The sequence below is a fragment of the Ctenopharyngodon idella genome, chromosome 10 (genome assembly GCF_019924925.1).
Source record: "Ctenopharyngodon idella isolate HZGC_01 chromosome 10, HZGC01, whole genome shotgun sequence".
NCBI lineage: Eukaryota > Metazoa > Chordata > Actinopteri > Cypriniformes > Xenocyprididae > Ctenopharyngodon > Ctenopharyngodon idella.
The window spans coordinates 32,661,279-32,675,203 of NC_067229.1; the positions used below are offsets into that span (position 1 = coordinate 32,661,279).

At 37.2% G+C, this 13,925-nt stretch overlaps 1 protein-coding gene across 1 annotated transcript in view; it reads right to left on the bottom strand.

Annotated features, from left to right (window-relative positions):
- Positions 1–13,770, bottom strand: part of loxl2a (lysyl oxidase-like 2a) — a 29,337-nt gene extending 15,567 nt beyond the window's left edge. Inside the window, exons 1-3 of the mRNA XM_051911229.1 lie at positions 13,610–13,770; positions 11,352–11,639; positions 9,857–10,032 (exon numbers count right to left, since the gene is read on the bottom strand). Coding sequence (XP_051767189.1) covers positions 9,857–10,032; positions 11,352–11,619 — 444 coding nt within the window. The 5' untranslated portion in view covers positions 11,620–11,639; positions 13,610–13,770. The remainder of the gene's footprint in view (positions 1–9,856; positions 10,033–11,351; positions 11,640–13,609) is intronic.
- Positions 13,771–13,925: the final 155 nt, after the last annotated feature.

Here is a 13,925-nt window from a genome sequence, read left to right on the forward strand (position 1 = left end):
AACACAAATTAAGATATTTTTGATGAAATCTGAGAGCTTAAAATTATTCTTGTTGCTTCATAAAATTAAGGTTGAACCACTGTAGTCACGTCGACTATTTTAACAATGTCTTTAATACTTTTCTGGAACTTGAAAGTGATGGTTAAATTGCTGTCTGTTGAGAAGTCAGAAAGCTCTCGGATTTCATCAAAAATATCTTAATTTGTGTTCCGAAGATGAACGCAATGTCTTACGGGTTTGGAACGACATGAGGGTGAGTAATTAATGACAGAATTTTCATTTTTGGGTGAACTAACCCTTTAAATTGCACTGTAAGTCACTTTGAAAAAAATGAAATGGCTACTCCAGCTAATAGTTCTCTTTAATCTAATGCAAGAAAAAAACATCTGACATTGCTGTATAAATAAAATATTGAATAGTCCCAGACACCCATTAGCTTAGATTGTAGTTCAGGTCAAAGCAAATATCTTCAATTCCTGCATCTGAATATGCCTACTTCCATACTACATAGTACGTGAGAAATGCCTGAATACATAGTATTAAAAAAAACAGCAAGTGAAAAGAACCTGAAAGACCTACTACTTCCAGCGAGATTCTGAAGTGCACATCTGAAGGACTCTTTACTATCCCATGAGGCCACAGGAGAGGATTTGTGAATGGCAGTGAAGCAACACAACTGACAAAGTAAGTCGCATGACAATGACAACATGGCGGATGTAGTGTGTCTGAAAATCATACCACACACATTTATAGAACATACTTTTTTATGGTCGTGAAGTAAGTTGCTCATCAAATGTAGTACATACTAGACTATGCAATTTCAGAAAAATGTGTTTATATACAAAAGCTTTTCGAAGTATTTTTCACTTTTCCACAAAGTCACTATACAGCACTACCTTTCTGATGATTATCAAATGTTTGCACCCATTTTAAAGATGTTTATTAGATGCACAAATAACATGTGCATCTATATACAACGATCTACAGTGCTTATGCAACAGTGCAACAGTGAAGGGACGACCAAACAGAGATCATATTTTATTCAATCACATCACCTTCCCTTCATGACGTAGTTTTTTGGTAGTAATAAGACCCGACAAAGAGGTCTTTGAGATTGTAAATGCTGTCTGACAGCTCATATACAGCGGTATGTCTGAGACATAAGCACTTACAGTCATTCATATAAGTGAGAAACCATTCCCACATCTGACTGCATTTTAGAGCGGGTCTATGTGTAAGCGATGGAAACGGTAGCAGCAAGACTAAATGAGGGGGAGAAAGCCCCTTGTAGTCCAGACATTTCTCAGTTGCCACCTTCTTTTTACATTCATGGAATCCAGTTATCAAAATATTTACATGCCATTAATGTTCCTACTTAGGGCTTCTCGAGGTGGGCGAGGGAGAGGTGACGGTGTCTGGTGCAGACGTGCAGTCAAAATCTCCTCTCTTATTCACTTCCTGCCTTGTGTTTCACGTTGGTCCTCCACGTGCCTGTTCCAGGGACTTGGAGTGAAAAAAAACTGCGCTTGTTGATTGTGCAGGTTTGTGGTTTTGGGGAACGTTTGAGGGAACAAAAGAATTTTAAAAGGATAAAGGGGAAAAAATGTGAGGGATGGATGGATTCAGACAATATACAGTTTTTCGATTTTTGATAAAGTAATTCCAAAGAAAGGGGATGCATGAAAGACTTCTGGATTTTCACTGCTGTCACAAGCCAAACATTTCTACACACAATCCTTCCCACCCCCCAAATTCAGGAAGTTTCTACAGCTCAGTGTGTCATCACAACGACGCTCTCAAACACAACGCATATTCACACCACCACTCCAAAGCCAGGATGTCTACAACTGTCTGTGAGGAATGCCATTTTCAGACAGGCTTTTGTCTTCAGGGTCATTTTTGTGTCAGGACACCACTTACAACTCTGTGTGCATGAGAGACAAAGCATGACAGAACTAATGGTGAACTCTTGGCAGCAGTAAAGGGTCACAAAGGTTCCATGAACAAGTCTGTTCCTAGGAAACGCTCCAGCTTAACGTGATCCCTGAACTCTCATTCCACAGAGCATCTCTGGGCATATTTACGTTCAACCCTTACCTTCTTCCCACAAGGGTGGTTTTTCACAAACCAGGAGCAGCTCTAAACAGTTTGTGGACAAAGACACTGGTCAGAACAAGTCTTGAGTTCTGAGACAAGAATGTATAAGTCTTTACATTAAAACTAACCCTAGTAAAAAATAATAATAATAATAAATACACCAAAATCTATTTAAAATAAGTATACTTTAAATCTATTAACATATTTATTGACATAATCACTTAAGACTTACTGATATAAAATTATAATTAAACTTTATTTGGAGTATTTCTTTATTGCACAATGCACATTTCTTAATAGTATGTCTAAAAAATGTTTAATATCACTACTGATATGGATTGTATGATCTTTGTATAATATCAGTCTTTAAATGCAAGTTATTCAAAGTGTACCTAAAGTATTCACTTGCAATAGTTCCACTTTAGCACAATCAAATATATAGTATATAGGATAAATAGTATATCTTTAGTTGGATCTCAGCACTACTTCCACACAATTAAAGTGCATTAAGTACAAAATTAGTTGTTCTAATTTAGCAGACTTTAAGTATACCAGTTTAGTATACCAAAAGTACAATTGCAGGGTATTTTTATTTAGCACATAATTATGTAAATGTATTTGTAGTATACTTAGCACAAAATAAACATATTTCAAATACATTTTAGTATTTCTTTTTCACTAGAGAAATGCAGCAATACATCTAAATGCACTTTAAAGGGGACCTATTATGCAAAATTCACTTTTGCATGGTGTTTGGACATAAATGTGTGTTGGCAGTGTGTGTACACAACCACCCTATAATGATAAAAATCCAACTTCTCCTTTTTTTTAATCCCCATAAATCATAAGCAGTGTCTCAGAACAAGCCATTTCCAGATCCCTGGCAGTGTGACGTCACATTAGCCACAGGCCCCGCCCACGAATGTTGACAGACACTGCCGTTTTAACATAGAACGGCCCTGAGCGAGTTCACAGCCAGTTGTACAGTCTGCCATTGCTGCACTGACGAGAATGTCTCCCAAGCGTTTTAGGTGTTCTGTAGCTAGATAGATTAATCCACATAGCTCTCTCCATTTACTCCCTAAATCTGAGCCGCTGAAGATGAGGTGGATTCATTTTGTTTTCGAAGAAAATGCTCCCTCAACTCTACCATTATTCGTTTATGTCTGCGCGACTCATTTCACACCGGACTGCTTTGTGAACGAATGTCAATACAAAGGGTCAATACAAAACAGAGGTTGTGCTAAAAATTTGTTACTCAAGGATAGATCAGTACTGTTCGTGATCCAGCTTACAGTCTCCAGAGTGATACTGGATACGGCAGTCATGAAGGTGAGAGCACTTTATTACAGTTCATCGGAGTTGATTTACGGATATAAAGTTTACCAGTTTATTAAGCACCACCTGAAAAGGCATAAGGCCTTTATAAATTTCTTTATTGTTAGTTGTAACAAGTGTTTCTGTGTGCTTTGCTGTGTATGTTGATGATAATGCAAGGGAGAGAGAGAAAGTTTATGGAAAATATTTTAATGCACACTTGCACTGTGTTTTATTAAGCTCTTACAGTGATTTTCTAGAGTGAAAATGGATGCTTCATCTTTTGTGTGAAGTACAATAAACATCATAAAACTCATCGGTAAAGTTTTGGCCATCATTCAGACGGGGTCCGGTACAACAGGCTTGTACTAATATAGTGGAAGAAGACAATATAAGTTATAACCGTAATTGAACTAAACTACACCTGTTCAATCTCCATGCAGCATATATTTGCAGTTTCTGACATTATAGTGTGTCCTGACTGAATCCTGACACCGGAGAATCAGCTCTTGAAGCTCCGCCCTCTTAGGCCGAGCGCAGCAGCTTATTTGCATTTAAAGGGCACACACTGAAACAGTGCGTTTTTGCTCAACCCCAAAAAGTGGCAATTTTAACATGCTATAAAAAATTATCTGTGGGGTATTTTGAGCTAAAACTTCACATACACACTCTGGGGACATCAGAGACTTATTTTACATCTTGTAAAATGGGGCATAATAGGTCCCCTTTAAAGTCAATGTAGCAAGACATCTTGTCACTATAGAGTACATGATTCTGATTGGACAATACTCTGTGATTGAATATTTTTGTATAAACTTTTGTATGACCCATAAACTCTATATTTGACCATTGCCCCTGAAAACCAATAACTTAAACTGGATGTTTCCACTTTCTATCTTGAGTACTACAATACTGCTACTTAACAAATAAATTAATAATTAGACATGAAATATCGATTTGACTTGAAATTATTTGGACTCGATTCCAAGTCCAATACCATATTTTTGTGGTCATGGACTCGGGATCATTTGGACTTGTTCTTGACTCTCTTTTTTTGCTGCTAGTGGCACTAAATGTAATTGCCAAAATAATTGACTTTTCAAAAAACCGCCCGTCTTACCATTGTCAAGTCAAGACACCTTTATTTATATAGTTCTTTACAGTAATCAATGATGCAAACTTCATCAAATATAAGACAAATTTAAATTCTGCTGTAAAGTAGCTCAAAAAAGACAATCATGTCATTATTCAACTCAAGCGAGTTCAGTGTTGATTTAGTTCAGTTCAATAACTGTAAAGTTCATCAGTTTTGAAAGTTCAATTCAGCTATAAAAAAGCTTTACAGAAGACAATAGTGCAGTTATTCACCTTGAGTCAGTTCAACGTTGATTCAGTTCAATAACAGTGTCAATGCTGCAAAATTCATCATTTCAAATCCTGCAGAAAACACAATTCAGTTCAAGTTTTGTTCTCATTCCATGTCAGTGCAGCCAAACGGATAACATTTCGGAATATAAAGTGTCTTTTGAAACCCATTTAAGAGAGCCAAAGACGATGGTGGCAAAGAACCCATACTCCATCAGGTGAGAGAAATAAACTTTGGGAGAAACCAGACTCAGTCGCTCAGGGCGCAAGTTTTCCTCTGGCCAAATGAACAAACATGGTGTGATTTATTCCAGGCTATATCACAAGTCAGACTGTGGATTGATATCATTCAAAATTCATTGTTTGGACAAACAAATACACACCACTGGCAGAGACCTTTCAGGATGCGTGTTTCAGGATTTTCTGATTGGCTAACATGCACTCAGATTCTAGCATTATTTCTCAAGATACCTATTTCAGTCATTTCTATTAGGTATCAGGACATTTTATACATGTCATTCCAAAAAAAAAAAAAAAAAAAAAGGCAACCTAACCTCACAAATGACCTCTCCTCTCCATATTTCCTGGTTTCCTGGTTTTGAATCTGACAGCTTTTATTGTCTAGAAATCATGAAGTATCTTGAGTTTCCTACTCTTGTTTGAAAATGGAATGTGAGAGAAAGCCAACACCTCTTAGCCTGTTGGAAAATCCTGAACTTTGACCTCTTCAGGCTACATTTAGCATGCAGGTTCACTACTGGCACATTCTGTTGAGGCAACTAGTTGAGACTGACACTGGCTTGTTGACTTAAGAGCATGCTTTGTCTGTAGGGGAACATATATATTAAAATCAATCACCACGACAAGCAGAGTACAATCCATTATAGCCTGTTCATGTCCTGTCTTTTTGCCTTATGAACATAACCTTACAATGTTCTAGAGTTCAGTCCTGAAGACTGCTAAACATCTACTGACTGTCCACCACAAATAAAGTAGGTACTACTCCATATTTAATGATTTTGAATCACTTGAATTTGAATCATTATGTAACTGAATTTTGTCTGAGGTTGTATTGTATCTTAGCAAGTTGTCTACTCTCATCTGCTAGTCCTGCATATGCCATGAACATGAATTTGTGTTGGTAGGAAACATCTGCTATAGAAAAACGTGGAAATGAATTATATAATCATTAGCTGATTAACTGCAACAAATCCATGAACTCAAACCAAGCAAACAGCTTTCATGCTCTGACCTTTAGTTAACCATTCTGTGGATCCCCGATTGTTTCCATGTGCTGTGGCAGATTGTGTGTGGTGGTGATTCATTTGATTACGATAAGCTGTTCTTCTGTTCCACTGAATGTTTACAACAATACAAAACAAACCATTCACTCATTCATTTACCCCTGCTGTCTGATTTGAGAGCCTGTCTTTTGTCTTTGTTATTAGTTTAGATAATAAATTAGTGTCCAGCTGCGTGTGGTAAGTTATAAGTATAAAATCTGTTTATGTTTTAGAGGCAGATAATACAGTGGGAAAATGGTGAAAAAGAATAAAAGTTACATATTTGATTTATCTTTCCAAAAGAGTGGAGTAGTGATTGTTAGCATGTTGCTATATGCAATTAGACTGTTATGGGTGGTTGATTTTAGAGAAGTATTTCAGCCAATGCCTTCATTAACACAAAAATGTGAATGTGAGAAAATATCTGTGCTTCTGTGGAAAAATATAAATCTATGAGCATCTAAACACAGCGGAAGGCTAAAGGCATCTTGGAAAGACATTCATTAGATCAAGCATGTTGTGCTTTTGCTAGAGGTCATCCAATTAAACAGTCTTTGAATGACTTGTCTAAACTGTTTCACAAGATATTAAAACCAGCTAGTCAAATATAGTGGCTGACCTGCACTTATGGGCTCTGAAATAACGCTAGCACTAATGTTTAACGCTAACCACTACATGTTTTCAGGGTAATGGAGTGGATCTTTTCATGTAAAAAAATAAGCTAATATGATCAAAGCAGAATACTGGACGTGACTCAGTAAAACTATCTATCTGTCATCTTATCCTACATCTTTAAACAAAGTCTTTAAGAGGTAATGTTTGCTGGGTGGAGTATACACTGGCTAGCTGTGCTAACACCCAGGAAAGGTAAATAAAAACAGGCACAAACTTTCAAACAGTGTTGTTTGTATATATATGACAGAAAAACCCTTATTTAGAAATTTTCCTGTTTTGGCCAACGATAATATTTGTGGAAGCATCTCGTAATCCACTGCTCGTGATGCGCTAAGAATTTAGCACTGTTCGGCTGCCAGTTTTTGCTACTCTTTGTCATTTCTGACATCAAATTGTCCACTGACGAGAAAAAAATACACAAAGGATGGACTCTTACTTATAAAAACATTGGCACTGGAAGGAAGCCTGAGGAATCTGGGCATCTGTCTCAGTTCAGTTCACCCTGCTGAGCTGGTGTTTGAGAATTCACTCATACAAGGTTCACAGAGACTGCCTGTGTCCCAGACTTCTGGTATGTGATGCCGGAAAAGTCACGATTACACCTACTAAAGTATAACAACTTCTCACATTCATTCACAGACTGTCGCCTGACTGGTGACATCACAGGAATTTCAGGTGACCAATGGAACCTATTCACAGACTGTGATGACGCGATTCCACAGTTATTAACATCGAAAAGTTTTTCATATTTTCATTTTTTACATTTTTATATCCACCTTATTACTAAGCCCCATGACGCGAATTATGGGTGTAACTTCCGTTAAGCTGTAAACAGTCAGTGAAAGGCTCGCTCTACGAATGCAACAATACGTTTTATTTTTAAACTGGGTACAATGAGATGACATTATTCTACTTACCCTTCAACCAATGAACATTAAAAGGACATTTAAAAGTGTAAAAGCATCAACAAGATACTTTCAACAGGCCATGAAAAAGCGCGATTCTTTCCACAGCAATAACAAATGGGTTTAATATAACTATAGTGATATATATCTGTATTATGTCATATACGTTGCCTTAATAAAAAAATGTTCATGAACTTCAGCATTGCGTGATACTACTTCAAAGTGATTTCCATCATTTTTACAGATAATAAATCGTATTTACCTGTGAAAACAAACCTGGAAAAAGACGTGAGGCTTTGAGGAGAAAAATCCTTGTTATAACATGTTACGTTAAAATACCAAGCGTTACGTTAATCTCATGATGTCTGAAAATTTGACAGCTCATTCAGTCAAACTGACGGATAAGCTTTATTTGTAGGGCAACCTTATGATTTGAAACGATTCGTTTCAGTTTTTTTAAATGGAAGTTCCCCAAACTGGAAGTGGAACCCATAATTCGAAACACAGTAGGCTAGTCAGGAATAAGGTGGATACATTTATAAAACTGATAGTTCCGGCCCTTGATTCTGATTGGTTGAGCCGCGTTCAAAGCCGTTGTAAAATTCCCAAAAACATACAGCTGACTGCATTACATAAGTATCGCTGCGCCACTGAGTGTGTATGTTGCTGTGTCTGTCTTAGCAACCACTCTTAGCAAAGTAAACATATGTTTGTTCTCAATTGAATTTGTTCATTAAAGCTTACTGCATTATGTAGAAGAGTATTGTGTGAGAGATATCGAGTGACCGAGTGTATTACCTGCATTCAGATTTAGCATTTTCCTTCAGGTCAGTCCTATGTTCATGATAAAAAATCTGAGAATGTCCGCTGCGATCTTGTCCTTTTAACATTTAATGGGTTTTCCCATGCCCTGCTGACACTGACAGCGCTAGTCAAAGCATTTGTCATCCGCTCCTTAGGCATCCGTGCCTAACAACGCCCCTTAGCTGTTATAAATTCACTGTAAACCAGTTCTGAGTGCAAAAATATATTTATTACATTGGCAGTAAGTTACGAAAAACTAATTAACACAACAAAACGAGAGTGTTTCTAATACAAAGGCTGAGGGAGTGATGACAAATTTGATTCTCTCTATTTTTCCCCTGTTTTGGAAAGTCGTTGAGACACTATAATGGATTTTTTTTCTTTTGCTATTGGAGAAAATGTGAATACAAAAAATATATTTATTGTCGTCTCCCATTCACCACTATAGAAGTTTACCCAACTATGACGACTCCTGAACGCCGGCAATGTGAGAAAGGTCCCTATCCAATGGCTGAAGTTTTTCATACCAGACAAGAAAAACACTGTCCCTCACTGAAAACTATTAACCAACACAGTCTTTTTGCTTCTCATAATTAAAGAATTCACGTTTGAGGGGTGGGATTCTGTTTTGCTTTCATTCCTTCCATTAGTCAGCAATTCCCAAAGTAGGCATCGGAGGAGTGGGGGAGCGGCTCTGGGACAGGAAGGATCGGGGGAGACACGCACAATGTGGTAATGTCATTAAACCTCAGGGTTGTGAAAATGGAAAGCACACCATGGGCTCTTTGATCGCTCTCAAAGGTCCATCTTTAAAACTGCTTACTGTGGTTGCCAGAGTAACATGGCAAATATACAAATATCATGATTCTAGCACAGACCTTTGCATCAAAGAAAACGTGTGTGTATGGACAGCTGGCACGTCATAAAAGGAGAATTGAATGCTAAAAAACTATTCTAGAGTGGCAAACTTTGGAGAGGAATGTGTGACCTGGTAGTAACAGACCATCTTTTTTCCAAGAGATAAAGTGACATGGGAATGTGGGGAAAGCAGAACCACCACTTAAATGAATATCCGGATATGACAAAGATATGTGGTTGAAAGAAGTAATGCTTTTGAGGAAGGTTCTGGGTAGGATTTTTGATTCTTCTCATGGGAAACAGTGTGGTTTTGATGATACATTGTGGTCTATGGAGCATATTGTCATCCTAAAAAGCCGTTTCAAAGGCGTATCTGGTCTGTTTTAAACCCAATTACCATCAGCAGACCCTTAGGCTTGGTTTACTAGCTCTGATCTCACATCTGTACTGCATTTCAGTAAAATCCAAGTGACTCAGCACTGTCAACACTCAGTTAGGTTAATAAACTAACTTGACTACAATGTTCCATGAGCCCAGAGTAACTTGACGTACCTCAACATTGTTGTTCATGGCATTTATGAACCGGTGGCCAGGGATGCGCTTCTGATTGCACATCACCCCAACATCCTCGCTGTGCCTGCAGTCCGACACCCCAAAGCCATTCGAGGAGCATTCGGCTAAAGATTTTTCTCTTCCTGTGCAATGGACATTGTCTAGCCAAATGCGACCTGTGGAACAAAAAACAATTGTTGGGTTTGTCAATCACCAGCAGATGTTGTGATTTGGATGCTGTGATGGTGTCACTACCAGTCTTCTTAACTCAATTAAAGGAACAGTTCACCTCTTATTCTACCTAAATTCTAAACCTGTGTGACTTTCACAAAAGGTGAGTTTTTAAACAATATTGGTAAAAAGCACCATAAAGTTATCATTAAAGTGGTGCACACAACTTGTGTGATACATTGTTATAGTGTTCTGAATGTTCAATGAACAGACCAAAATCATTAAAAAAGTTCACTTAAAATCTTGACATCTGCCCTAGATAAATTAATTGTTCTTTTGAATGGGATCATTTTCAATGAATCTGCTCATTCACAAAACCAGTCTGATTGGGTTCTCAATATCAACTCACTGATCCAGAGAAAAAAATTCTTTTATGATGCTTTTATTGTGCTTTTTGGAGCTTAAAAGTCCCAGTCTCCATTCATTCTTTAAAATTTCTCAAAAACGTCATGTAGCTTTGAAGTGAATGATGAATTTAAAAAGGCTGCTAGTGGCACAGCAAAAACATCCTTGGTGAACCATCTTTAACCAACCTAGTCAGTCTAGATTTTGCTATTTTCCATTGCTTCAATATAAAGTTATCCTTCCAGAATTTATTTTGTTCTTTGTTTATTTATATAGCACAATTTAATACAATGATGGTTGTCCAAAGTGCTTCACAATCCCAAAAAAGCTAAAGAAAAAACAAATAAAACGATGTAAACAGACATATAACCTTAGAGAAAACATACACACAATAAAAATCAAACTCCATCATTAAAACTTACAGTCAGAGTTGAGCAAGTGTGATTTTAACATGGCTTTGAACACAAGTAAAGATTTGGCAGATCTAATAGCGACAGGGAGATCGTTCCACAATTTAGGACTGGCTCCAGAAAAGGCTTCTCACTGTGCATTACATGCTGCATATGATTTTGCATACTCGGTGGAAAGAGGAATAAAAGTGGAAGACTAGTGGTTATTCTTCCATAGGGCTCAATCATAACCACCCACTAAACTGTGGAGTTTGATTTACAATCTTTGGACAGATTTATTGAAACAAATCATCATGTTTCTTTAGTAAAGAGACAGAGAGATGAGATTATGTCTGCTCTTGACATTGAATCTTGTTTCCATACTTTTTCGGCTGTCTGATTGGTATCAATTACTGCTAATGACTAAAACATGATGGATTACTAATGTAATCCAAGATATGCACATAGTGGATCTTTCAAATGTACCATAAACTTATAATATGCTATCAGAATGAGCAATTCTTGCCTACCTTCTCCTTGTCCGAACTTTGCAGATGGGGACCAAGCCACAGCACCCAGAAATCCAAGCTGCCTACACGCAACATGAGCCGCTTCGATTGAGAAGTCATCATCACAGACAGTCCCCCATTCATTGTTGTAGAAGACCTCTAGACGACCCTCATAATGCTTGCGTTTATCACCGGCAAGGCGGAGTTGAATCTGGGGTTGCTGGGATTCAGATTGGGCCTGAACCAGGACCAACAGACTGAAGATGTACAATGTAGAAGAGACCGCCATGGCTAAACTTCCACAGAGACCTGCGAGAGCATAAAACAGCACAAACACAAGATTAACAATGTAACATTAAAGAAAGCACACTTCATTCAGTGTATAATAACCACAAAAACTGATTAGATGATAAGGTTACAAGGGAGGCAAAGGTCTTTTCTTCACTAATGCAAAGCATGTGTATGAACATGCCAAACTCCATCTCAATGTCAGTCCACCCTTCCTCAAATCCTGAGGCTATAGCAGACAGATGACTCTGGTGTCTACCTTTACCATCACTCATCCCAAACTGTCAGAGAGAGGGTTTTTGTAGGAATAAGACCTAATACAGATAATATTTATGTCTCACAAAGGCTTGCATGTACACTGCATTAAAAGCAGCATCTATATATACTAGGGGTTTAACAATATATCGTGTCACAATATATCAGAATATGAAAATGCAACAATATGTATTGTGTATAGTTCACACAAAATGAAAATTACTGTGTGAGAAAAAGTTCAAGTTTACAGAGTTTTACGATCAGTACTACTGTACATTAAACTGCTATATATAATGTTGAATATAATGTATAATATGCAATGGGGGAATATATTTGAGGGTCCTCATAATGCTAAATATCTTTAGTAAATAAGTAAAAAGTGGCCTACATGATATATCTAGTCAGTGACAGAGTGCAAGCATAATCGTAATAAAATAAATCTGTATTTTCAGCTTTAGAATCATGAATATTTTTATTCTGGTGTCACCATTGTCCTGTGCATTGCGTTACCAGCACCAAGTCCAAGCCTATTTCCAATGTAATAAAAAATGTAGCATTTTAATCAACAGTTCATTTTTTATTAACCTTTTACCATGTCTTGGAGTATCGCAATAATATCGTATCGTGAGTTCAGTATCGCGATATGTATCGAATCGTGACATGAGGGTATTGTTACACCCCTAATATATACACATTAGTTCTGAACACAAAAAGGACAGCTCAGCATTCAAACAAGAATTATGAATGGCAGCCAAATGGTTTCCAGGATGTCTCTAGTTTATAGAAACACCAGCATATATGACATAACAACCTTCTTCATTCACACACATCTAACTGCCAAAACCACAAAGTGGACATTTTTATTCAAGTAGACATCTACACAGTTAAGATGCATGTTTACTTGTATCATGTACTTTGTGTGAGGTAACTAAAAGGTTAACTACACAATAGGATGTTAAGATTAGTGGCTGAATTAAAGTTCAGTACACTCCTCATCTGTCTACCCAGCTGGACAATTACACGTAATACTATATCCTACTTCCAGACTCAGAAAATCCCTTTCCCCAAGGGATTCTGTTCCCAAATAAATCACTAAAAGCTGCCTTTTCAGTGAGTCACTTTATTAAAAATGTATTTAAACAGACTTTAACATGATGTCATAATCACTGTCCAAAAAAATGCAACCTCATTTAAGCTTCAGTGTTGCAGCTAGAAAACACTTAGATTTATAACATGGTTGTTAAAACGTTGTTAACCATGTGTGTATTAATGATTTTTTTTGTTTAATTCATTACACATTAATTGTCTTATACAATATGCTATTCAAAGGCAAAGAAGTTGTTTGTACACATTGATAATGTAATAATAGCCTATTATACAGTGATACAACTAAAAAGTATAATTAAAAGTGTGTGTGTGTGTGTGTGTGTGTATATATATATATACAAATTTAAAAACTACATTTTATAATTATTAAATACATTATAAGCATTTTCAAAAGTCTATGGAACCAACGTGAATATAACGACTACATTTTTAAGAACATGACTAGATTTTTTTAACGATTGTTCCTACATAAACATGTTATTGGGGTTAAATTCCAGCTATATCAAATTTCAGAAGCACGTTTGTTATCACAGACATCCAAAACAACTCCGATGTCAAAGAGAATTCGATTCAGTAATGAATAAATTATTAAATACTAAACAGAATTTCTGATTGGCGCCTTAACTTACCTTTGGAAAAACTTGTTCTTGTGAGGAAACTCTTGCCAAGTTACACCCGCAGCTGGATGCAGCAGCGCTGATTCTGTCTGTATCCTGCAACACTTTTAAACGAGTTCACGCGCTTTACCGCCTCCCACCAGCACTGCAATCTGAAACCAGCCATCGCTGCCACATTATGAAAGTTACAGACGGCCCATGTGTCTGCTGCACATGACTGACGTCATTCAGCTGGGGATGCCCTGCAGACCTGCGTGAGGTTTCTCATGCACGACTAATGCTTACTTTTCCATAGACAGACAGAACGAACGAACTTTTATTACTTTAT